This window comes from Cataglyphis hispanica, chromosome 13, assembly GCF_021464435.1.
Source record: "Cataglyphis hispanica isolate Lineage 1 chromosome 13, ULB_Chis1_1.0, whole genome shotgun sequence".
Lineage (NCBI taxonomy): Eukaryota > Metazoa > Arthropoda > Insecta > Hymenoptera > Formicidae > Cataglyphis > Cataglyphis hispanica.
Genome location: NC_065966.1, coordinates 7197305 through 7225067, shown reverse-complemented (window position 1 = coordinate 7225067; position 27763 = coordinate 7197305). Strand labels below are relative to the sequence as shown.

Genomic DNA, 27763 nt, shown 5'->3' with positions numbered 1-27763 from the left:
CAATTTTCTTATGCTTATTGTTATGCGCTTATGCAAAAGTGTGTGCTCCCCGCTTTAGTATTGATATTATCGAGTGTGAAATTCACTCGCAAGTCCGTTCTTAAAGTCTTAAATCTTAAATCAGCAGATTAGTTCTAGAAAGTCACTGCTGTACAGCTAGCTAGTTCTAAATAATGCTTTCTGATTCGTCGATCTAAGGAATTCTCAATTCCTTGCGTCATCGATTATTATTATTAAAAGGATTAAAATATATTCGGTTTTTAGGCTAAATAATCATATGGAACTAGAATGATAAGCGATTAATGAAATTAGTTAACAATTAAAATAAAAGCAAATGGATTACATAATTATTCCATAGGTATTTTGTAGTGATAAAAGCAGTACTTAATTACTAGCTAAAATATAGTTTTTAAAATTGGCAGGACGTTACATAGAGAGCAATCTTTTTATCACTAACTGATGTATAGAGAGAAAAAGAGCGTCGCTGACGTACACCAATCAAAAGCCAAATTTGCTAGATCCGTGTTGCGTCTGGCTCTTGATTGGTCATCGCAGTATTTGTCGGAGCCTTATCGCATGTATAGAGCAGAGCTGTATCTTTGCTGAATGTAGTCAATACTTTTAATTGCTTTCCTATTTCCGTCAGCACACTTGGCAACGTCTTTCCTTTGCTACTTTCGACTAACAGAATTATTGCGTCAATTTGACATAATTCAAGGTACCTAAAAATATTTAATTCGTATCCAATCTTTCTTTAGTTCGTGCTAACATACATTGACTAATATCGCTATAAGAAATATATGTAAATTTAAGGATATTAACTTGCAGTTCGCGATGTATTGCACATGGTTCAGATCAAGATGACATAATAATTGCTTTCCATTTATATGAAAATTTAGATAATTCTCACTTATAACAACGTCATAACTTAGTTTAATGCACGTTCCTTTTGATGCTGATAAAGTGAGATTCAACTGAGTTTCTGCACACGATCGAGACCGTGTGCTTTAGTGAGTCTAACAGACTCACATACAAAAGTAAGGTTATGAACCTGCAATATCGCGCGTTCTTTTTATTCATTGAACATTTGACATTTTATCTGAATGTGAAATACTCACATAACTGAGTGACTCAGTATCACTTGAGTGCAAATGGAAAACAACTAATGTATAGTACGTCCAAGTTTTGAGAAACTATCAGTTTGTCGAATTCAAGATATTAAAATTTATCGATCTAATTAATCAAATAGCTATAAAATTATATATATATATATTAATTTTAGCGAATTTCCAAACATTTTGGCATTTCTATAGAATTACTAGTTGTTTTTTGAAGTAAAATATATATATCGTTTTACATAACTATTTAAATTACTAATAATTTTATAAAATAATTGATTAATGCTAGTTCATAACTTTCACTATATATAATATTGTCATTTTATTCAAATATAATTATGGAAATAGTTGTTTTAGGAAAATTTATGATTTTTTGTAAAATACCTAGTATGTAGTATCTCAAAAAACATTTATTTTGATACTATAAAGTCAAGTTTGCAAAAAGAAATATACAATTAAAGATCTTTATTTATATAATATCACATTTTACACGCAACATTTAGTGTTGTTTAGTTTGAATCAATTACGAAAATAATTAAAATTGTTGCTCAACATTAAAAGAATTATGACTTGTTAAAACTATTTTTTTTTAAGATTAAGAAATTAGTTGTCATAGATAAACATGCACAGAGTTATAATATAATTAATATTCTTAAATCAGTATCAGACTACAATATGAAGAATTTGACCAATAATAATGAACAAAATCGCTGTTCCGATTGATTAAATTAAACTTCAATTATGTATGAATATATAATCTCATACTTTATGCATTATTAATATAATGATTTATTTGAAAGATAATTTATATTAAATATATTAAAATTTATATTAAAAAGATAGGTATCAAATTTTCAAAATATTACAAATTTTGTAATGTAGAAAATTAGAATAGAATTCTATGCAAAGTTTCTAATTAAGTAGAAAAATTATATAAATAAAAAAATAATTACAAACTAATAACATACTTAGGAATCTATGCTGATCCACACAATCTAATTTTATTATACAGTAGTGTCACATATGTAGTGCATATGTGTACATCCTTATCGCTTTAAAGAGACAAAAAGAAGTTTTTACTAATATATCACTTTGTGAATATAGCATATGATATTTAATATTGTTGCTCTATAATATTAAAAAAAAAAAAATTAAAAAGATCTTAAAGTAATTTTTCTTAGAAAAAAAATATTTTACAAGAATATAAATAATTAAGTATGATAAATGTAAATATATATAATATGCTTGCATAGGATTGGTTGATGCCTGGTTTCTTCATTACAGGGATTCTTTTTATCAGAATGTCAACGTTTTTCGGACTTATCGAAGAAATACCAGGCATCTCAGTGGATCGTTTTGATGGAGAGAATTCAAACTCCTCTGCATATTTTCTTAGTCATTGTCACACTGATCATATGCAAGGCTTAAATTATAAATTTTTCAAACATTTGCAACAATGCAATAAATATCTTTATTGCAGTCATATTAGTAAAACTATCTTAGAAGCAAAATTTAAATATTGCCACATAGAAACCTGTGTGAAAGATATTGCTCTTGATAAGAAAGTTTTTATAGAATATAAAAACAAAGATAATGATAAAAATACTGACATTCTTTTTGTAACATGTATTTCTGCTGGTCATTGCCCTGGCTCTGTGATGTTTCTTTTTGAAACTGATAAATTAATATTATACACTGGAGATTTTAGAATTAATCCAGAAGATTTCGCAAAGATAGCTTCATTACATTCATACAAAAATTTAAATATGTATCCAAAAAAGCTAGCAAAAATGTATTTAGATACAACATTTTTAGATCCTAATTTTGCCTTTTTCCCAACAAGAGAAGAAAGTCTAAATTTGATGCGTAAAGTTGTCAAGGAATGGCTAGAGAAAAGTTCAAGAAATGTTGTTGTTTTAGAATGTTCCGCTCTGTATGGATCTGAGTTTCTCTATGTAGAGCTATCAAAATTTTTGAAAACATGTATTCATATTAAGGATCTTGTATGCGAGAAATATAATTGTATCTCAAGTATAGCAGATTATATTACAGATAATCCACTGGCTACACGTATACATGCATGTATGAATAAGTTTGATCGTTCAGGTTTAAAATGTCGCAGTGATATCTTAAAAAAAAACATCTTAACTATTGTAGCATCTGCATTCAAATGGAAGGGGAAAGATACAAGTGTAATCGGAGAGTGGGATAATGTTAGAGAAAGGACATTTAATGTATGTTATTCTACACATGCATCTTTTGACGAACTTAAGAAGTTTATACAATATTTTAAGCCAAAAGAAATATATCCCTGTGTTTGTTCAGAAGAATTAAAACATAGAATATATTATTTGCTAAATGAAATTAAAAACAAAACTGAAACAAAAGGGAATGATGCAATTAATAATCATGAAAGATATACATTACAAGTCCTTAAGCAAGAAATTATAAATAAATCGTAAATTAAGTATTATTATTCCAATAATTTTCTCTAACGATTGTGTTAATCTCTAATAATTTTTGTATTTGCATTGCACAGATGATATGTCGTTATATTATACTCAAATAATTTTGTATTTTTACATAATAAATATATATGAACTATATATAAATATATATTTTATTAATTTGTCTTTATTCTCTTTTAAACTGATTCTTAACTATAAAGACTGGTTTGAAGAATATTTTTATTATGCAAATTAGCCTTTTTTTTATGCTTCTTTCATCTTCTTTGCAGAAATTTATAGCATTTTGCTTCACTCAAAAAATAAACCAAAACAATGGCAACTGCTACTTTGGTAACTGCTGCACTGGCTAAGGAAAAGGTATGGTTTGATAAGCCATCCTACGACAAAGCAGAACGACTATATTTTGAAAAAATGGCTAAGGTAAGAAATATACTCATCTATTACTTACTTAAATAGAGTTATGACTAAGTGAAATAAAGTAAAAATGTTTCAATATTTCTGTTTTTGAGAATATTTATATGTACATATACATGCATACGTATGTATATATATATGTACATGCATATACATGTATATATACATAATATACATAATATATATTCTCAAAAAATATAAACAGAGAGAGAAAATCTTTTAGTATGTTATCTGAAATTGTAATTATATATTAAAGATGGATTTAAAGAATCATTGAATTTATTAAATGTTTGTATGTATATATGTTATTTGATAAAATCAATTATAATTTTTTTCAAATTCTTCAATATAACTACAAATTAAATATAAAAATAACATTTTTTTTTATTTATATTTTGCAAAATATATTTATAATTCTTTTGTCAAATAAATTTACTCTTGAATTTACTAGTCTTCATAGTCTTTATAGAAAGAATTGGTATTATAGCTAGAGTATTGTTCTCTTATATTTGCAACATATTTGTATTATACTATCTATAAGTATTACTATTTACTAACATATTCATATTTCTAACACACACGGGAATATCTGGTATTAACCAAATTATTTTTATTGCTTACTCATGCTTTTATTCATGCTTGTTGGGAAAAATTCTGTACAATGAGAATGCTTCCCTGATTTTATATCTCACAAACTTATTTCTATATTTTTCTAACATAAAACAAGCTTATAAAATAATAATGATAGGTAATGGTAGTTTTTTTGTATCATATGTACACACACACACACACACATATATAATATAATATAAGTCATGTTTTATTCATATTTTTTGAAAACACTTCTCACAAATATTCTAAAATTATATAATATAAAATATGTAATACTTATACGTCCTATTTGAACATTATGTATTACATAAATATTTAGTTAGTTATAAATTATACACATATACACACATCTAGTAGATATTTTACATATATTGATTATAATAGAAGAGAAAGATTATTTTTTACTTTTTATGTTATTGAATATATTAGTATATATCTGCATAGCTTGAACTATACATTTCAAGGTAATGTCTCATAAAATTGCGGGAACCTGTATGCTTAAGATTGACAGTTCTATAACTGATATGTATCAAGATGTAATCAATACTAAGACATTGAAATTTAAAGCTGAAAAATTAAAAGATAACAAGCTAGCTGTCGAGAACGAATTAAACATGAAACGTTCTACATGTCAAAGAAGAAATATAAAAGCTAATAAACAAACTGTAGATGTATGTAATATGCAGAAAAAGGAAAATATAATAAAAACAAGCGAAAAATTTGATAACACAAATGATAACGCGAGGGAAAAAGAGATTATTTTTCCGAATGAGAATTCTATAAGATATAACGCGAAAGAAAATAAAGAAAAAAAAAATAAAGAAGATACGAAAAATAGAAATAGGGGAAATAAAGAAAACGATATTGGAGAAAATAAAGAAACTGCAATGGCATTCACAAGGACTAAAGAACAATATTCCGATCAGGTACATGTTTTACTGTATAGTTTTTTGGTTACTACAGTATTAAGTGTATCGATATAGAAATAATTATATTCGGCTGTTAATTTAATTTTCCCACGCTCTTTTTCTTTCTTTCTTTTTTTTTTTTTTACAGAAAAAGAATTTATTATATTTTTTAATCAGAAGAATGGCATTTTTGTTTCTTTGTTCCATTTTGTATTATTATTTTGTATTGAAAATTTTTCTTTCTTTGTATAATAATATCAATTTATTAGTAACTTCAGCTAAAAGCTAAGAAGGTTTACATGAATTCCTTAACATATTCATTCCAATTTTTTTTTCACATTTATACCTCATACCTTTACAAATTATCTTTACAATTTATATTATTATCTATCTCCTCCCTTCGCATCTTATCCTATGTCATTCTGTTCTATTCTCTACGTACTTCTTTATACAAATTATACAGATCATACAAATTATTACTACTATCCTCGCTTTTATACTCGCATACTTAAACATTTATCTTCTCCCTTCATATCTCATCCTATATTACCTTATCCTCTATGCATTTCTTTATACAATTTATACAACTTATACAATTCATACAATTTATTAATGCTACAATTTACTAATCCTCGTCTTTATAATCAAATACATAAAATACAAAAAGTACAAAGAATACACAAAATACATACAAAAATACATATAAATACACCTTAATAAAAATATACCTTCTTCCCATCTTTACTTATTTCCTTATCTTACTTATATCTAACTTATCCTTCCTCTTTAATTCTTATATTCTTAAATATCTGTTTCACCATTTCCATCTTTACCTTAACATATAATACAGTCTAATATAATTACTCCTTACAACTCTTCTTCCTATAGTTAAATACTTATTATCCTAATTTTACAAATTTATACTTATCTCATATTTTACCTATGTATTTACCTTCCTCTGTTTTTATATAATAATATCATAACAAAATGTGTCAGCATCATATTGGCAGTATGATAACAGATTCAATCATGACTTTATAGATTCCTATCCACTGGATTTGCAGTTGTTTATTTTCTACTAGCATAAACTGTTAGCCTAATATGAAAACACAAAACAATTGCCATCACAATGCGATAGGAAAAGCAGAAATCAAGTATAACCTATTCTTATAATGTGGTACAGACAAAACATATCTGATAAACACAATTACATTAATATAAATATAACAAAACTAAATATTACAGCTATTATTGCATAAATGTTATTGATAAGTCGTCAATTACTTGTAGTTTTCCAGTTATAAATATAATATTTAATGTATAACATATATGTTCTATTGCGTAATTATTTTCTACATAATATGAATAATTATAGTTAAATAATTAACAAAATAACATTATAACAATCAGTTTAACATTTTGAATCTTTTATTGGAGTCGTATCAGAAATTAAACCAATAAAAATAAATACTTTTTTAATCTTCTTAGCCTTGCTTTGCAGTTTTTATATTTGATAATGATAGAAATTTTAGGAGATATATGTAGCAGTAACTGAAAGAACTATAACTTAATATAATATATTTTATCGCTGTTTTGCCATTATTTCGTCATCTTCTTCTTCATAAATTATAATAACACTGATGAATACTCATTCAAACGACCAACAATTGACAAGAGTTTGTTCTTATTCTTTTATGGTTTTCTTATATTGGCATCAACAAACAAAATCACATTCATCTTACTGTCATCAAGTGATTGAAAGAATGAGAGAGAGTGTGCTTAGACCCTCTTAAGAAAATCCTATTTTTTGGCTTTTTCTGAAGATAAGTAAGTGAAAGAAAGAAGTAAATAAAAAAGAAAATGAAGAGTGAAGGAAAAATAAGTAAGTGAATATTGTAAAAAAAAGACTGAGAAATATTGGGAAAAGTCTAGATTTAAATTTTACAGGATCTGAAAAAAAATGTATTGCCAGAAGAAAATTTAAGCAATTTTGATGTATTAAGCGAGACTGGAGAGAAAGCTCGAGAAGATATCTCGAGCTTTCTCAACGAATCTATATAGATTTTCTTTGTTCATTAAAAAAGAGCATAATTCAGAGAATGTGATTTTGACGCAGAGTTCTGTAGGAACTTCTCAGATCTGGAAGCAGATTGCACCGATATAATCAGTGATTGAGTTCGTAATGATCGCCACTTATTTTTATTTTGTTGTGATGCATTTCCAATTCAAATATTTGAATTATTTATATGGTTTAGGATTAAGGTCTTTAAAAGGCTAAAAATATTTAAATCTTTTGGGTCTAGTTTAAGATTTTATTCAAATTAATAATATAGTTCTGTCTCAGAATCGAAAAGAGATCCGAGAAAGGGAGCGATCTTATTGACATTGACTCTATGACTTCATCTTTTAGAAACTAAATCTGCAGTTTTATTATCCAGAATATGGTGAGCGAAAAACAATCGAAACGATTGTATTCTCCAATCCAGCGAGTTTAATATCAATTAATATCAATTATAATAAATATAAAATCAATTATAAAATTTAACATAATTTTTTCTTAATATTAAATGGGTTATCTAATTGTAAGAATGGAGAATAAAAGATGAGAGAGATCTTCAATCACAAAAAAATCTATGAAGATGATAGGTTTCTGAATGGATGAGTGAGAATATATTCCAGAGAATGAGGAATCGCGAGAGTTTTGTTGAGACGATTAAAAGCAGCAAAATGGATTTTATATCGTAATTATATGTTAAGAAAAATGACAAATCCTATAAATATATACCTGAATCAATCTTGGAGGCATATTTAAAAAAGGGAATATGATCCTGTAGGAATTAATATAAATTAGAATCATATAAATTAGAAAAAAATTAATTGAGAGATGGGAAAGTCTTAGTAATATTTTTAACTTCAAAAAAGTCTGTAATTTTTATTGCAATTTTTATCATTCGTGAAAGAAATAATCAATAATAATCAATGAAGTAGACTGAAGAATAAACAAGTGTTGCTTTCCAGCAACGAAACACAGTGATATACAGAGATACATTGTGTTATACATATCAACTTGTAGTTGAAACGCTGTTTAGATTTTTACTCGCTGCCAGAATGCAGAGCAGTTAATTTACGTACATTTGTCACTAGATATTTTAGTGTACATACTTAATATATAAATATATATGTCAATTAATTGTAATAATTTAATATCGCAGAACATACTTTTGTTGCAAAAGTTAATATTTTTTAACAAAAATTTTATCGGAATTTTATTTCGTAGAAAAAAAATGATTAAAATGTTGGTATCTATGGAGCGACGACACAATCTAAGCATTTTAGCTATGGATGATTGTATCGACTTGTGTCATAGTTTGAAAATACTGGATTGTACATATGTTACACAGTGTCGCTTGTGTTGCTGGAAAACACCCAAGATTAACAATCAGTTTCTTATATTTTGAGTAGATATAGAATGAAAGACATTGTAATAGGAAATAGTCCGATATGTCTCTTGCGAAAACCGTGGATACCATTGGAGATAATATAATTTATCCACTAGGATAGGTGTCTAAAGAGAACATTTTAAAAATGTATCTGGAGAAGAAGATAAGAAAATCTCATTTTAATCGGATCCTCTCCGGCTTCAGTTAATAAACACTAGTGAGAGTGGTTCTTTTGAATCCCAAGCAGAATCAGAATGCTTTAAATTTAAATTGAATGTTATAAGAGAATATTAAGCATTTATATTCCATCGAGTTTTTAATAAAGGCTTTATAGATATTTAATAAAAGGCGAGGACAAGCTTCCCACCAAGTATTCTTTAATACTCCAAAATATTGAATAATTAAAATACATTCTTCCAAAGAGGCGAAAATATGCCTAAATATTTGCATGAAGAGAAGAAATTTATGTTATGAATATATGATGAACTCTGATGAAATAGAAAAACGGATCAACACGTTTCCTTGAAAATAATCGAGGAGGATTTAGAAGGAGAAACTGTGAAATTTTTGAAAGGGGAATTTATGGAGTAATTTATGAGCAGGATTACTAATTTTATTTCCGAGAGATTGTTTTACTTAAAAAGAGCTATAGTACATTGCTATGTCATCTGCGAATTAACTCGCAATCTTTTTTTTTTTTGGTAAATGTTTACCTTCACACACTCCACGCCAAATGATTTCCGGTTGACCTTGACTTCTAAAGAGTTCAAGACCTTTTCCGTCGCTTGATTAGTAAAAAAAAATTAAGGATAAATGCATTAAAGAAAATCAAAATTAATGTTACAGGAAAATTTCACAATTTATTCATCAATTAATACAGGATTAACTAACGGATACAGAGAGCTCTTATAAAACTGAACAAAAAAAGTTATGTACATCTTTTACATAAACCTATTATTTTAGATGTTATGCGATAAAAATGCGAAGTGAGGTTCCACATGGGTTTATAAGAAGAAATTGATTTGGAAATCTACAACTAAAGAAAATCTATTAATATATTTCCCTATGAATCAGGTCCGATAGATTGTATTAACACGATAGCGTTAAAATTATTTTTATCGCGTAATTCCTAAAATAATGAGTTTATGTGAAACATGTGTAAACTTTTTTTGTAGAGTTTTTTGAGAGCTTCATTTTTTGTCTGAAACTTTTTTCTTTAAAATCAAATATTTTCGAAGATATACAGAAAAAAATGTTTGGAACTTTGACGAGTCATAGGGGGGCAAACGAGACAAAAAACCTTCAAGGTGCTTTATGCTCAAGTCAAGGACAAGCTTTGCTTAAAAATTCAGCGCAATCGGAGGTTTTTGGAACTTTATTCAAAGTTCCAAACGTCTGTGAATCCATGTGAAAACGTATAATTATAAACTTTGTTTTATAACGTCTGAAGCATGTGTGATATGGATTAAACCTTGCTTTGCGCAGAAAGTTGCAAACTCATATGTAATTATAAACTTTGTTTAAGTAGCCAGATTTTTTTTTTACTAATCGAGTGACGGGAAAAGTCAATGACCTTGAACTCCTTAGAGGTCAAGGTCAATGTCAAAGTCAACAGAAAGTCATTTGGAGGTGAGGTGTGTAAAGGAAAACATTTACTCTTTTTTTTCTTTTTTTAAATTTATATTTGTAAATATTTGAAAAAGTGGAGCTTAGGACACTCTTGTGGTACTGTTTTTAAAGGAATGAAATTTTTTAGATAAATCTAAATCAATGTTATCAAATAATGTTAATGGAAAAATAAATTTTTTTAAAAGAAATAAAATAAATTGTAAATAAATTGACATGATATCGGGGAGAGTCCAATCTCTCAGATCCTGTTAGGATTTATTACATCATCGTTGGAAAAATCTAGCAAAAGATAATGACTTCTCGAACAAAATTAGTGTGAATTTTCGTAATAAGAGCAAACATTATCCTTTCAGACATGATCTAAACTTTCTGAAACCAAATTTAGTAACAGGCTTATGATTATGTTCCAGCCACCTATCTATTCTACGAGCAATTAGTTTTTAGAGGTAGTTTTAGATATCAGGAAGTCTAGAGAACAATGTTTCTATTCTGAAAATGAAAGAGAATGAACTATTCTAAAAAAAATTCTGAAAGGATTATTTGATTGAAATAATAGTAATATTGAAGAATAGTAATAAATGATACTTATGTGAACAATATTTAGCATCTCGAACGGTTTCGAACCTTGCGACGGGATTAAAAATCTTTTCAAAATCCCCTTCTTTTTTCTAAAAATAATCTTTAACGACAAGTCTCACCTTATAATTATTGATAGTTCTATCTTAGTTCGTAAAATCTAGTAATTTTCTAATTTTTTTACCAATTAACAGATCTACGAGATCAAAGACTTTATTTTCCTTAAAAAAAAATTTCTTTATTCATTGCACGGCACTATTGTGCGGATTTCAATGCTTTTTGGATATTCGGGATTTTTTCAGTAACATATAAGCATTTAAATATTTTGGTTTTATCTTTATTCTCTAAGATCTTTTCGTCAATTTTGAATCTTTTCAAATTTTCCTAATTTTTATTTCCAAGAGATACATTTTCTACGAAATCTTTCTCTTTTTTAGCATTTTCAAATCCCTCAGCAGTGATGTCTCATTTGTTTATTTTATTTTAAGAGCAGGCAACTTAGAGGAAACAGTCTTCAGTGTCTATATCATCAGTAAAATATTTTGTGGATTGCACATTCAACTTCTTAGTCTTGAATACTACATTGCACGACGTAATTATTTTGTTACGAGTAAATATAAGATAATCATCTTTTTTTTTTAATTATCTATTAAAATTTTTTGTAGCTTTTGGAGATCATTTTTCTCGTTTCTGCTTCGGTAAATACATATAGATTCAAATATTCGGAAGTAATTAATTTGACATGAAGTCATAAATCAATAGATACTTTTCGTTAATTGCTGATGGACTTGTATGGTTGATAATATGGCTCGCAGTGTTTATTATTTCTGCCCTACAAGCCTTTTTGGAAGTTTATCTGCAACATCAACCGTACATTCTCCACCAAAATTAGCATTTTCTTCTCCGTTCCTATATTTTTTTTAAGTGTGTATGGCATTACGGTTTTCATATTGATGTCCCATCTACTTAGAATCATCTTTATAGTACAATTAACAAATTCCGTTCTATCATCACACATTAAAGTTTTTAATGATGTGACTAACTGTTTTCTTAGTAAGAAACGTTCCGAGACATTTTGCAACTCCAGACTTATGTTTAGAAAAAAAATATTCGACAATCTTGAATTATCATCTTTGAAAAATACAAAGTAGTCTGATCCACCGATTGATTCATTTTCCATAGGTCCATAAACATTTTTGCTGTATTGATAGATTATGCTGTACTCTTGCGGCGTTTTTGCTGCAACATGAAAGCATGTCATATTTGATTTCTGTTATTTCTCTACCATCACTATTCATTATGAGAGGTCTTGCTCGATATTTGCTATATATTTGTTGACATATATGATATGATAGCAGATAATGCTCGGTTTTTGTTGCATTTCTATATTATATCGACAAGCTATACTGTCGGAATTTGATGAGTTTATTGAGAAGACAAAAATAAAGTTTGTTGTAAAATCATGATTGAATTTACTGGCACATTATTAGTATGCTATCTTGATACATGCACATCTATCAAGAAGTCTTGTATATTTAATAATTATGTTATGATAGTATCTCAATTTCTAATTGATTATGTATTCTCGTCCAAGAGTATTTGTTGAAATAGATGACATAAAAAGTTCATAACCATTTCGAAAAAGTCGATACTAGGTATAAGCAATAGAATATGCAATAGAAATTTTGAATTTTAATTCAAATATTTTAAATTAACATTGAAATAATCTTGTTATCTGTATTGACTTGTATCTATACTGACTTATAAAAAATACGATGTTAAACTTAGCTAAACAGATCCTGTCTATACAGCAAATGCTGTCTTGTACTCTGACCTCCGACCTCTGACCTCGTCCCTCCTTTGTTTTCCGTTGTAGAGGCGCTGATTAGTTAACATAGTATAACAACGAAAAGAAAGCTCAGATCAAAAAATGGTAAAAGACTTTTCTGTTTAGTTTACTGTGCTCTACCCGCTTACGAGCGTTGTAATAGATGCTCTCAGACACTCTGTATATATTTATAATAATATTTTACTAAAATCTAAACATTTTATTGGATTTTTTAACATGTCTGCTTTTAAAGAGCTTAAATAATTAAAAAAAATTGTATATATTGAATTGTTTATTGAAAAATTGTTTATTAAATTATTTTGTATTTTATTTGATTATTAATGATAAGTAATGATTATTTATATTTGATCTTTACTAAAATATCTAGATATAAAAATATACTTTGATCTTTTTTTTTCAGTAGGCAATGTTTAGTATTTTTTGAATGCTTATATCCAATAATAACAATAATTGCATGTTTATTCGTAATTAACTGCTTTAATAATTCAATAATTTTCTTGGATTTTTTTGTGAAAACTAATAAAGTATAATAATAACTATACTTTTTTTATGTTAATTGGGTTTGTATATACATTTAATCTTTTAGTTTTTGTAGAGAAAGAAAATAATCACACTATTTTGGTGTTAAAAAATATAATGGTACTCTTATTAATATTGCGAATTTAGTATCTCATTGCACAATATATATCTCTACATGTATTACAGCTTACCAAGTTTCTGATTAGAATTACATACATTTAACCAGTCCAAATATATATGATTAAATTTAATATATATAGGGTGTATCATAAAGTAAAAAAAGGTGCCAAGTTCATGGATCCGCTCAAAAAATGTTGTTATATAAAAAAATGTTAGTTTATAATATATTTGTTGTTGGTTATATATTTATTGCTTTTTCTATAAAAGCAATGTAAATATCAAAAAATTGTGTCAATTGATAATAGAAATTATGCATTATATAGAAAATTTAATTGTTTAATTGTTTCATTATTATGTCTTAATATTCAAATTGTTTTATTAAATTTGTTTTATTAAATAAAGTGCAATATATATATATATATATATATATATATATATATATATATATGTACAGGTGTTCTGCAAAGATTGTGCCAACGCTCGTGAGCGAGTAGAGCCTTTGTAGGACACCTGTATACTTATATATACAGAGTGTCCGGTCTCAATCGCATCACTCGTCGTATGCAGATAGAGCAGGTAAAACTGAGAAGAAAAATCATGTACCATTTTTTTATAACGCTTAATAAGAGAGTTATTATTGAGTAAAGTCTGGCCAATCATCGCCGATTTTTAGACGCACGTCAGTGAGGTACTGTAAATAGTTGAACGCTCACGCACACATATCAGGCACGCGGCTCATTGACGTGCGTCCAGCTAAAAGTCTGCGCTGAATTGCCAGACTTCACTCAATAATAACTTTTTTATTAAGCGTTATCGAAAAAATACAGGACTTTTCTTCTCAGTTTTATCTGCTCTATCTGCACACGACGGGTGATGCGATTGACACTTTGTATATTATATATATATATATATATATATATATATATATATATATATATACTGGAAGTCCGGAAACTTTTGATACACCCGAAATGTGAAGGTAGATTGGCACAAACTGAGTCGAAAAGTCCTGTACCATTTTGCAAAATTCGCAATATTGCGTTATTATTGCGTTATTAATTAAAATATGAGAACACATCCAATGAGCGCATTGGAAAGCGGTAGGCCGGTATCATCAGGCATGTACGATGAATTACTTGTATACATCTCTTAGTATCGAAAGCATCATCTAAAATTTTAAATCTAAGCGATAGGTGGAATCACGCAGTTACCTCTTGCTTAAATGATGCTTTCGTTGCTAAGAAACATACACACGTAATCGTCATACATGTCTGCTGATACCGGCTTACTGCTTTCCAACGCTCATTAGCTCACATATTTTACTTAATAACGCAACAATTATTGCGAATTTTATAAAATGGTACAAGACTTTTTGACTCAATTTGGTCCAATCTTCACATTTCGGGTGTGTCAAAAATTTCCGGACACCCTGTATATTTTATTATTAGCTTTATTAATATTTATAAGCATATTATTTATAATAATACTTGATATAATATTAAACGATGCAATTGATATTCTATTGATTCAATTGACTAATCATATTGATCAGTAATATTAGTTATTACTATTACTATTTTTGTTATACAGGGTGTCCTGCAAAGATTGTGCCAATGCTCGTGAGCAAGTAGAGGACAGTAAACTGAACAGAAAAGTCCTTTACCATTCTGCAATTTTCGCAATAATTAGTTGAAATATTAATTAAAAAGTATTAACGAATGAGCACGTGCTTTGCGCGGCTATCGCGCTAGACGTACGCTTTAGGCGTGACAGCGGCAAATTTCAGTGTCGCACGGCAACGAAAAGTTTGGCTTCGCGACACAGAGTGATACACGTAAGAACAAACACTTTTCGTTGCCGTGCGATACGATGAAGCTCGCCGCTGGCACGCCTAGAGCGTACGTCCCATGGTCTAGCCATGCGATAGCCGCGCGAAACGCGTGCTCATTTGCTAATATTTTTTAATTAATATTTCAATAATTATTACGAAAATTGAAAAATGGTAAAGGACTTTTCTGTTCAGTTTACTGTCCTCTATCCGCTCACGAGCGTTGGCACAATCTTTGCAGGACACCCTGTATAATTATAACTGCGAGCATGCTATAATATGGCAGAAACTAGAAACGTATGTTTTTTTTGCTGTCGCTAATGTCCAAGAGGACGAAAATATTTATATTTTTTAATCAGAAATTTTTCTGTGTTTTAGACTTTGCATCATATCATCGTTTAGAGAACATATAAAAGGAAAATAGACATTTTTCTGATATATTAGATCCAAGATAATTGAGATCCAAACTATCGATTAAACTTATTAATAATTTGATTGATTCGGTCGTTATTGAGATTCCGATTATTTATTCGTAATTGAGTTTGCGTATAGATATATAGGCCGCCTTGCTGCTGTTGCGCGTGACTTTTGACTATATGTAGCTTGGCGCTATACACTGTCGTGTATCTTGATTTGTCCACAAACTATATAACTACATAACGCTGTTTTTCAATGGAAAATAAATAAAAAAGAACTGAATTTTTTTCTGGGATGCTTAACGAAAGAAGAAAAATTATATAAGTCATCCAATCAACGCCGTTTTTTAGGCGGATATACATTTCCAATCCAAAATGTAATCGAATAATATGCACTCATATTCAACTCGATATGCGGTTAACAAACAGATGTTTATCTAAAAAGCTGATAAGGTGACATTTATTTAATAATTTTTCTTTTTTTAAACATTGCAGAAAAATGGTTTAGAACTTTGTACCTACTTTTTCATTAAGAAATAATATTACATAATAATGTTGGCACAAATAATGATACGCTCTATATATACATATACGCGCGCAAGCGCGCATATATACACACAGGGTGTCCCATTTTAATGAAAACAAATGTATATCTCTTAAAATGTAGAAAAAAAATGTTTTAGATAAAATTTAAAGAGTTTAGGGAGAAATAAGTTGATAATCTTATTTTAATTATGGTCATTTTTCAAGATTATGTGAAGGTTAATCTAGTTTTTTAAATTATTTGAATTTCTTTATATAAATTGATTTGTTACAATATTTGGCAAAAAAATAAGAAGAATAACCAAGTAAGTAGAATAGCCAATAATTGAAAAGCTTACAAGATATTTTATACTTTAATTTTATACTTTATTTAACTTTATTATAATTTATACTTAATTTTATATTTTGACATAATTTGATATAAACTAAATGTAGCTTGGCACAATACACTATCTTGATTCCCACAAACTATATAACGCTGTTTGTCAATGGAAAATAAATAATATCGTAAAATATATCGTAAAATTCATGCATAAAATAATGAGAAGAATCAATTGGTATACAGAAAACAATTGTTTTTAAGAGAAAGTATGTAATTTGTAACAAGTAGTTACATATTAATATTTAGAAAATATTAAAAAAAAAACAGGCTTTATTAGAAAATTTTAAAAACATTTTAACATATATCAACTTTAAGAATGTGTAATAAAAAATGGAAATTTTTATTTAAAAAAATCTGTGTTTTGAATTTTTAAAAGATCACAAAACTAAGATCAGCATCATATGTCATTCTTGAAATCAAGTAATGTCAGACATTTTTTCAAAATAATGCATTTTTTTCAAAATATTTAACATTAAACTAAAATGGAACACTTTGTATAGACCCATACATCTTTTGCATATATACATAATAAAATTAGTAACAAAATTTAATTTTATTTGCGTAAATGCATTTGTATATTTGCATCTATCATTTTGTTAATATTAATGCAACGTTATGGAGATATGGCATGTAATTATTTTGAAATAATCAAATTATGGTGTGGAGCTTATCCTTTAATCTCAATGTGTGGTGGATGCAGGGAATTCAACAGTCTACTTGCCCAATCTTGCCTGCTGTTGGAAGTTTAGCCAATGAGGTCGCCAAGGCTCGGCAGCATATTAAACAATCTTTACAGTGTGTGAGTACTGCACTGTCCTTGCTTACTCTTTATGTAATTTTCATTCAGCTTACTACTAATTTAATGTTTAACTTTATAAAAATTTATTTTTCTATCATTTTTTATCACTTTTTAAATATTTTAGAACAAAACAAATATAAAAAAGATTTTTACAATAAATATTACATAGAATAATTACAGCGGTTTAAATATTTTACCCAGATAGCCAAATGTGCCAAGACATGTATCACAAATGTGAGTTACATATATTATTATATGTTGGCAAAATTCTGGTAGCAGCCAATAGTTTGCCGTTTTGCCAAATAATGTCTGAAATGCTGCGCAAAAATTAGCAGTCCTTGTGTCATGGTATGCCATAAAAAATTCTGCAAAAATTAAAAGCGGAAATTTTTTGATATAAAAGCAGTAAAATTTACACATTGCATTTTAGCAGAAATACATAAATTACGTAAATAGAAACTAAATGAAAATTAAATATAACATGATGTTATGCTATAGTGGTTGAATATAGTCAGAAATCGAACATATCTGCAAACACGGCATGATGAAAAAAAATGCGACAAAAATTAAGGCTAAGTTATCTTAATATTTAGATAACAGCAAAAACATAGTAGAAACCTAACCTGATTTGTTATAATAAAATAACAAGATAAGAGACAGGATGGCTGACAATAATCGCCCCACCCGTAATGTGATAGAGGGGATTAAACTAAGCAGAAAAATCCTTTACTTTACTGTATAACATTTAATAAAAGAATTATTATTGAATAAAGTCTGGCCAATCATCGCCGATCTTTAGCCTGGCGCACGTCAGTGAGCCGCGCTGTGACAGCTGAACGCTCACGCACACCACTAGACGTTCTATATGCACATTACGTGTGTGTGTGTGTGTGTGTGTGTGTGTGTGTGTGTGTGTGTGTGTGTGTGTGTGTGTGTGTGGTGGTGGGTGGCGGAGGTGTGTAGTGATGGTTGAGTGTGGATGTGTTGTGCATTGTAGAACGTATAGTATTTGGAAAGTCTGATCAATCAGACTTAAAAGATGCAGTTGATGTCAGATGAATTTGACCATAGGTGGCATTCAAAGTCAATCAGGTCAACTTAATTCTTAATGGAAACCCTGTTTTATGATATTCATGTAGCTATCTTGAGTTTCAAACACGAATAGTATTTTTATCTTTTGAGTTATTTTGTATTTTAATCTGGCATATTTTAAAATAATATTTTAATATCTCGAAAATTATTTAGTTTTCGATAATTGTATCGTAATACTTTTATATACAGAATAATAAAATGAATCAAAATGTACAAAAAATAATTGTTTTTAAAAAAAAGTATGCAATTATTTGCAATAAATTTTTTATAATTATTTATTTTTTTTACACCATTTGATTTATCTTATTATTCTGTACACAAAAGTATTACGATACAATTATCGAACATTAAATAATTTTCGAGATATTTTATATTTTATATTAAAATATGCCCGATTAAGATACAAAATAACTCAAAAAGTTCTCAATGAAAAAATACTTTATTACAGTGTTTTGAAAAACTCTCAAGATAAGCTACATGAATATGCAATAAAAAATAGGGGTTTCCATTTAAAAATTTTAAGTTGACCTTGACCTGACTTTGGCAACCTATGGTCAAATTAATACTGACATTAAATGCATCTTTTTAAGCTTTACAACTTTTGTCTGAAATATTTTTTTCTAAAATGTAACGTTTACGAAATATTTAAGTGTATTCAGTCTTTTGACACACCCTGTATATATATATATATATATATATATATATATATATATATATATAAAATTAATGCATTAAATTTTATTAAATGTTACAAATTTCATGCTAAATTATATATATCTATGAGTAATAAAACGTATCTATAATATTATTTATTTATTCAGTTACATTGATTATACAATACTACAATTTTTATATTAGACAAACACATATAATGCATAATATTTTCAAAAAATTGAATTATATTTTTTAGATGGACGATATTGCTGTACTTGCACATATTGCAAATCAAGATGTTACACCTCGTGTTGTCAAACTTGAAAAAGAAAATCAAGATCTGCGAAATAGTATGTATAATATATTATTATAATTAATAACAAATGGTATATCTATATGAAATAATATGAACTATAACGAAAAAAAAATAACGTAAAATGTACAAAAAATAATTTAATATTTATTATACTTATTCATTCTTTAAATTAATCCTGTTTAATCTAACTTTTCTACAAATATATTTTTGATCTTGATATATGTTGATATACATATGTTGATATACATATGTTAAGATTAATGACTTTCAGTAACATCCAGAAGAATCCAAACTTAATTTCACTTTTAAATTAGAAATAAGTTTTATTTAAGTTAGAATTTCTTAGAGTGGGAATGCAGAAGAAAGGGTTTCTTTTCTACTCATGCATGCATATGTTTTCACTTAAATACTTAAATATACAACTAATATAGAATTTATGTTCGGAAAAATTTAGATTGTCACATTTAAGGATGTTTTGGCTATACAATAATAGCAAAATCTGTCAAAATTAAAAGAAAAGTATTTTATACTGTTTGAAAAATCAAATAAATAAATCCGGATTATGAAAAAAATTAAAGTATCAAAATTATGTGATTTTGATATCGTTGTAAAAGAAAATAGTTGTGATTAATTTTCCTAATTTATGGTAAAAACTTTTGATTATGAAAATAAAAATGTGAAATCAAGTGCAAGAAACAACAAAAACGAATAATTTGCAGAAAGAGAGGAAGAGATAGATAATATTTTTCTACAATTTTTAGTAAATAACTTTTAAACGAATAAGTGGATTTATATTTTTTATAAGAATCAATAATAATTTTAAATTTAAATAATTTCCAAACGGTTAAGAGAATTGTGCTCAGATTTTGCACAGATATTCAGAAGAAACAGAAATCTACGAAATGCTGTTGTCGTATTTCGACATATTACACACATGTCCTTAATACTTGTTCTTATTATTAATACTTTAATTATCAATAACTTTTTAATAAACAACGAACGATTAGTTAATATCTTTTGGATGTTATTCATGTTCATGTACTTGACAAAACATATGTCAAGATTGGATACCTGTCAATTGGACATTTTTTTAAGATAGAATATTATGTGCGCATGCGTGCGATTATGTCTTAAATATGTACATAGAGTCATATATAGAAAATTACATTCTATTCATTAGACTTATTTTGTTAATAATTTTTTAATGAACAATGAGTGACGACTAAAACTTTTTAAAATCTTCTCAAATATATGAATTAAAAATGAAATAGTTATTGTAACGGTGAAATTAAATCTGGAAAAAATAGACTTTTAAATAAAGCACTTTATTACGCTTCTTAAATTTGTACTGCATGGTGCCCGCCCACTACGCCACATTATTGATCAAATTTTTAATTTATATCTCAATATTATACGTCAGAGAAAACAATGATAAAGTTTTCAGCTCAGTTAAGTCTCATAAATATGTTAGAATAATGTCTCATTTTTTTCTTTTTTTAATAATTAATCCAAGTTTTACTGATATCTGTGTTATATTAATATTTTTATGTTTATTTAAAAAATAAATGTTTTTGACTTATATTTTTGATTTTTTTACTCAGTATGGTGTGTTCTATCTATCGTATAAATATCGATTAGTTTTTTTAATACCTTATATCAATAAACATTTTGATGGTTTTTTGTAATACTCTATATCAATAAACATTTCAAAGATTTTAAAGATTATAATAGATAACGATAAATATATAATTAAAAGAATCTATAAAACCTAAAAAATATTTTTAAATAGATATTTTTAATAGATATTTTTAAATAGATATTTTTTTTAATAGTGATTCAGGATTTGAAGAGTTCCTTTGAAAAATTGGTACAACATGCGAAAAGTTTTGAAACATTGGAGCAACGTGTGGAGAGTCTTGAAGTACGCATGCCCTACTTAGCAATTTGTCCTGCGAAACCCAAGGAATTATTGGATACAGAACAAGAATCAGAACGTAACAAACATCAGAAGCAAAACAAAGACAAAGATGATGATAATGATGATGTTGATCTATTTGCTTCAGATTCAGAGGTAAAATAATATAAATAATATAAAATTGGTATTAATAATATAAATATAAATAATTGGTATTAATCGGTTTCTTTATTTAAGATGAATATTTAAGTTTAATTTTATATAACATTAATAATTTAATATTTCTGATATTTCATAATTAGTGAATGCTAGGAGATGTGCGAATATATTATATATTATATATTATATACATTTATTATTTGGCATACACCAGATATTCCCATAATACTGATTCATCTCATACTGAGTATATATGATATTAGTATATTCTCTGATACTAATACACTGACAGAAATAAAAAAAAAGAACTTTTTATAGATGTTATACAAGATGAAACACAGACTTATATATATATTGCGACGATTTTTCCCTCCGCGAACTCTGCGCGCGCCGTCGCGATCTCTCCGGCGAATGTTCGGTTGCGCCGATGAATGGGAGTATGATTCGCCGGATAGGAGATGCGGGAAAAGGGATCGTCGTTAAAAAAGAGAGATTCGGGATATAATTACACGCCGAGAGGGAACGTGGTGGAAGGTGTTTCGCGATATAGGCGCGAAAAAGACGCGAAAGAAAGAAATAGATTTCGTCGCTAGCTCACCTAACGGTAGAGGGGCAGAGCGTATGTTGAACGAACGCGATATAGAGGCAAGAGACGACAAAGACAGAGCGACAAATACACTAAAATGAGAGTAAACTCGTGAGGTAACAAGAAAATAACAAATTTATTACTGTGAAAGATTCGTGTCCAGATGGATAAACCATAAAGAAGCGGTGAATTCGCGCGGTTATTCGGCGATGACAAATTCGCGGAAGCGAGACTGGATATGAGATCGATAATATATCGCTCGCTATTTTAATATGCCGTACGTTCACCACATGCATCCAGTGCACTCCTAAGCATGCACCGCGCAAATATAGCTCGCAACGGTCTGTATTTTACGTACCAACCGCGAAATCACTCTATCGCTCATCCATTTCACGCATAATATAATTTGACAAAATAATAAACAGAGATATATTCGCACGAAACACACTCACACGCGACGGCTAACAAAAGAAATACATAATCGCGAGACACACTCACACTCGGCGACAGACTACTCACGCATACCGGATTTAGACGCTAGACGGGCGAGAAATTTCGCGACTACTATACTACGTCGTATTACCGATCCGCGATCTCCAGAGAGACGACCTATGCGGTATATAACGCGCAATATTAATTGAATCCGCAAAACCAATACGCAGGACGCTTCGGGGCTCGAATCGCTTGCCAACGTGGCCGTGTCGCAGTCGCAATTACGCTAAGGACGACGCAATAAACACTAAAATTCCGAGCGGAGCTCGAACGCAAAAATAACACAAAATTGCGGTCACGACGGCAGAACGACGCAATTCCGATATCGTTAACGCGCGTGGCTAGGATACAGTGGGACCTCACCGGCAACGCTGCTCTCTTCTTGACAGTTCGGGAGTCTGGCGGCTTCTCCACGTCTGGCCTCGTCTTCGGGATCCATCGGGATCCAGCCGCAAACTCTCGCTCTCGTCCGGGATCTTTCCACCCTCGCTCACGCTTGTCTTGTTCTCGATAATTGTCCTCGCCACACACACGTCTATCGCACGCTAACGTCCGCGCCAATCTGATCAGGAATCGTCGCGATCTAGAATCGGTAACGCCGGGCCAGCCGGGGATGCGCAATCGGAGTGCGTGTTATCACGACCAATCGCGTGATAACACGCGAGGCAGCCGCTGGGCGATATGCTCATGATCATACTGGGGGCGCGCACACCCCAAGATCGCGATCAATAATTTTCGCAGGGCCCATCTGAGGGGGCATCGGCGAGTCCCGTCGGAATCTCGGGATCGAGGTACGCACTGGCAGTTCTTGGCGACCCCTTTTTCTCTCGCCGCGCCACGCGGCGGTGACGCTCCTTCGGAGTCCTTCGGGGACACGTCTTCGTACAGTCCTGCATCCAGGCGCGAAGATCCCCTTGTCCTCTCGCGCTCCTCACCTCACGCTTCCGAATTCGGCTGTTGATAATTCCCTTCCGTCTCACGTCCTCTCGAAGGTCTTCCCCTCGTCTTCTGAGCTGTTTTGATGGTTGTTTTCCCGGCTGCTTTCGCGCTCCTTCGATAAGGCTTCCATATCGTATAGAAATAATAAAACAATAATTGAAATTAAAAATAACGAAATAAATCCAACAAATAACGCCCCTCTGGAGATTTCGGTACGGCTCTCGCGATTTTCGATTGGCGCGGGCGTATATTCCGCGCTCAGCGATCGGGGAGAGATCCGGTGGACGCGCGCGGGACGGCAACGTCACAATATATATATATATATATATATATATATATATATATATATATATACACAGGGTGTCCCATAATTCGCGGATCACCTCTCGGGTGCATATAAAGCATGTTAACCTGCATAGAAAAGTTCTCTACTGTTTTGCGATTTTCACGACAATTAATGAGAAATTAATTAAAAAAGATAGGCCAATCCGCGTCTTGCAAGAGCACAAGCGCGCGACGAAAAGAGACGTCCTACTGTAATGTGATACTAGGCGCGCGACGAAGCGGTGGGAGGGACGCTCTATGAAGGCTACGTATGAGCGTGAACACTCTTCTCACCGCTTCATCGCGCGCCAAATATTGCATTACAGTAGGACGTCTCTTCTCGTCGCACGCTTGTATAAGGCGTGGATTGGCCGATTTTTTAAATGAATATCTCAATAATTATTAGGAAAATCGTAAAATGTTAAAGGACTTTCCTATTCACTTTGACATCCTTTATATGCACATAACGGGTGATCCGCGAATTATGGGACACCTTGTATATATATATATATATATATATATATATATATATATATATATTGCGACGACTTTTCTCTTCGCGAACTCTTCATCGAACGCGGCGCGCGTCCGCCGTCGCGATTTCTCCGTCGCACGGATGTTAGGTTGCGCCGACAAACGGGAGTGAAATTCGCCGTGCGGAAAATGATCGTTGCGGGAAAAGGATCGTTGTCAAAAACACGAGGCAGAAGGAAAAGATATACATGGTGGGAAGGTACGGGGTGGAAGGTGTTCCGCGCGTGATGAAATCTTTAATAATTTGCGAAAACGTTAATTGGGCGCCAGATATGGTTTTTTATGTATTAAGTCGATAGCGGGAAGCGAATAAACTATATTATTTCAATATATTATGAATGTTAAAAGCTGCAGATTCTGCTTGTTTCTACTGCCAATTTGTCATCAGATTGTGCGCGTGCAAATCTTGCTCGATTCTGCCGATAATCGGACATCAAGTCATATTAGCAAATCTTGCTTGATTTCAGCTAACAATCTGTCGTCAGATTGCGCGCGCGCAGATTCTGCTCGGTTTCTGTTATCTGATATCAATTTATGCAGATCCTCTTTGGTTTCTACTTGAGTCATTTCAAAAGTAATGTACGTTGTAATAACGCCGCTGGATGGTGCATCCCAATGAAATTTTTGGACACTTGTAGTGGAGAACGTAGTCTAACTTTTATAGTGCGTGTCATGAATTGACAAGTGTTAGAAATGGCTTTTGCAGATGCTTCAGATACTGTGACGCATGAAGATCAAAAATCGTAGATAAAGATTGAAATTTTATGTGGTCAAAAATTCAACAGACATTTACAGCGCTGTAGTGAACTTTGAGATGCTCAGATAGTATTCCATATCTTGATGAACAATTTACAGAAAAAAAAAATTTTGGCCCAATGTACGATAGTTGATCTTGTTGCGTCACAGAATCGTTTGCAAAGACCATTTCTAATACTCATGAATTTATAATGACACGCACTATGGAAGTTTTTTAGATTAGGTATTGCTTCCTCAAGTTCTCCACTACACAACTGTCCAAAAATTTCGTTCAGATTGCGTCATCTAGTTCACGGCATTACTGCAATGTGCATTACTTGCGAAATGACTCATATATTTCCAATCTATTATGACAATTCTATCGTGCTCGGTTTTTGAAGTGAGTCTCTATTGCGCACATTACCGATCGGACACGACAAAATTTCCCGATCGGACATAGACCCGATCGGACACAAGGCCCGATAGGACACCGGTTGCAATTGGATACAGGCCCAATCGGACACAGATGCTATATCAAAGTATATGCATGGACAGGAAGCACGAGCGCGCGCGCACACACATACACAGGGGGGAGGGGAGTGCAAAGGGGGCCTGTGTCCGATCGGACCGGTGTCCGATAAAGCGAGCCTGTGTCCGATCGGGAAATTTTGTCGTATCTGATCCGTAATGTGCGCAAACGGGACGATCCCGGTTTTTGCTACTCTTCTGCTCTCAAATTATGTCAGCAGGTTTTATAACATTTTTGCTGACATTCTGCTATCATTATCTGATATAACAGATTTTGTATACAATCTAGAATCTTTCTGCTGACAAAAATTTGTAAGACGTTTGGCAAAATATGTTCGAACAGACTTGGCTATCTAGGTGTGAAATCTTAATCCAAGATACTTTTAACCATTGAACTATAACCATACTGGAACATGCACAGCTCTGCTGATTGGCGATCATAAATGTGGGATTGCGAGAGTTGTAACTTTTCAGACCTTTTCTTGTCTAACTACGTCGACCATGTGATCAGATGTACTATCCGTTCTTTATCTGTGAAAACTAAGTCCTATGTTTTTATCATCGACATATAGTACTGGACAGAGCAAGCGGCAAGATTTCTTTGATTTTTCATGTTGAGAGACCTAGAAAGAGAAAAATAGATGTGGGGGCACGGATCTCTCACTCTATTCTCTTCTCATTGACTGAGTTTTATCTAAAGAAAAGAGGAGCAGTACTTATAATTATCCTTATAAGAAACAATCTTATTGCTACTTATGTATATATAACGTATATAAATGTTTTTATCATAGCTTAATGTGTAATTTTTTAAGATACACTTTACCATTTTTCATATTTATTTTAATTCTCTGCTTCTTAATGTTTTCAACCATAAAAATAAATGGTCGCATGGCATCAAAGATCGTGTGTAATTGTAGGACGATGTTTTCAGTCATAGTAGTTCACGGGTAAAAAGAGACAGGTTTGAAAGGTTACAGCTATCCTTTAGTGACCGCGGATAGTAGTAGTGGGGGCATGGCCGTGCGCGTTCAGTATGGTATAGAGTTTAGTGATTTTAACTGAACAGCTGGCGTATAAATATACAGCACTATCTCGCTATTAAGTTATGAACTGATTATGAATTATACTGCACATAATTTGGGGTGAGATATTATTGTATCTTTTAATTCTAGAATGGTCTTCCGCAACGATATTCTTTATAATGTTCTTTTTTTCAATATCTGTGAGTGTATTCTCATATTTATATAAATCTAGTACATTCAATCTTCTTCCGTGACTTATTAATTTTCCTTTGAATTATTACTATTTTCGATAAAAAGTTTTACTGTATTTTTGTAGGGAGAGGATACTGAAGCTGCTAAAATTAGAGAAGAGCGACTTGCCGAATACGCTGCCAAGAAATCCAAAAGTATGTAGTATAAATCAGTATCATTTTCAAAATATATTATTATTGGTTTTTTATATTACAGAACCAGTTTTAATAGCCAAATCAAACATTATTTTGGATGTGAAACCATGGGATGATGAGACAAATATGAAAGAAATGGAAAATGCAGTGCGAAAGATCGAAACTGATGGTCTTCTTTGGGGTGCTTGTAAGTTTTTGTCAATATATAATTCAATTTTACATGCGAACAATATGAATGATACTTATATGTATTTTGTAGCTAAACTTGTACCACTTGCATTTGGAATTCATAAGCTACAGATTTCGTGTGTTGTGGAAGATGACAAAGTATCGGTGGATTGGTTGGTGGAACAGATTCAAGAATTAGAAGATTATGTGCAAAGCGTCGATATTGCAGCTTTTAATAAAGTGTAAAAATATTACATGAGTTAAATTATAAAGATATCGGAAATAAGCATAA

The 27763-nt window shown here is 30.4% G+C and overlaps 1 protein-coding gene across 5 annotated transcripts; it reads left to right on the top strand.

Moving 5' to 3' along the window:
* Positions 1 to 576: 576 nt before the first annotated feature.
* LOC126854241 (probable elongation factor 1-delta) lies at positions 577 to 27763 on the top strand. Of its 5 annotated transcripts, XM_050600774.1 has the most exons (9): positions 577 to 718; positions 3856 to 4006; positions 5077 to 5538; positions 17523 to 17621; positions 19624 to 19717; positions 21516 to 21754; positions 27234 to 27303; positions 27365 to 27490; positions 27563 to 27763. In XM_050600774.1, the coding sequence occupies exons 2-9, from the start codon at positions 3899 to 3901 to the stop codon at positions 27715 to 27717; spliced, it is 1353 nt and encodes a 450-aa protein (XP_050456731.1). In that variant the 5' UTR covers positions 577 to 718; positions 3856 to 3898; the 3' UTR covers positions 27718 to 27763. The 5 variants fall into 5 exon arrangements, with proteins under 5 accessions (XP_050456731.1, XP_050456735.1, XP_050456732.1 ...); XM_050600778.1 differs by lacking the exon at positions 5077 to 5538; XM_050600775.1 differs by lacking the exon at positions 17523 to 17621.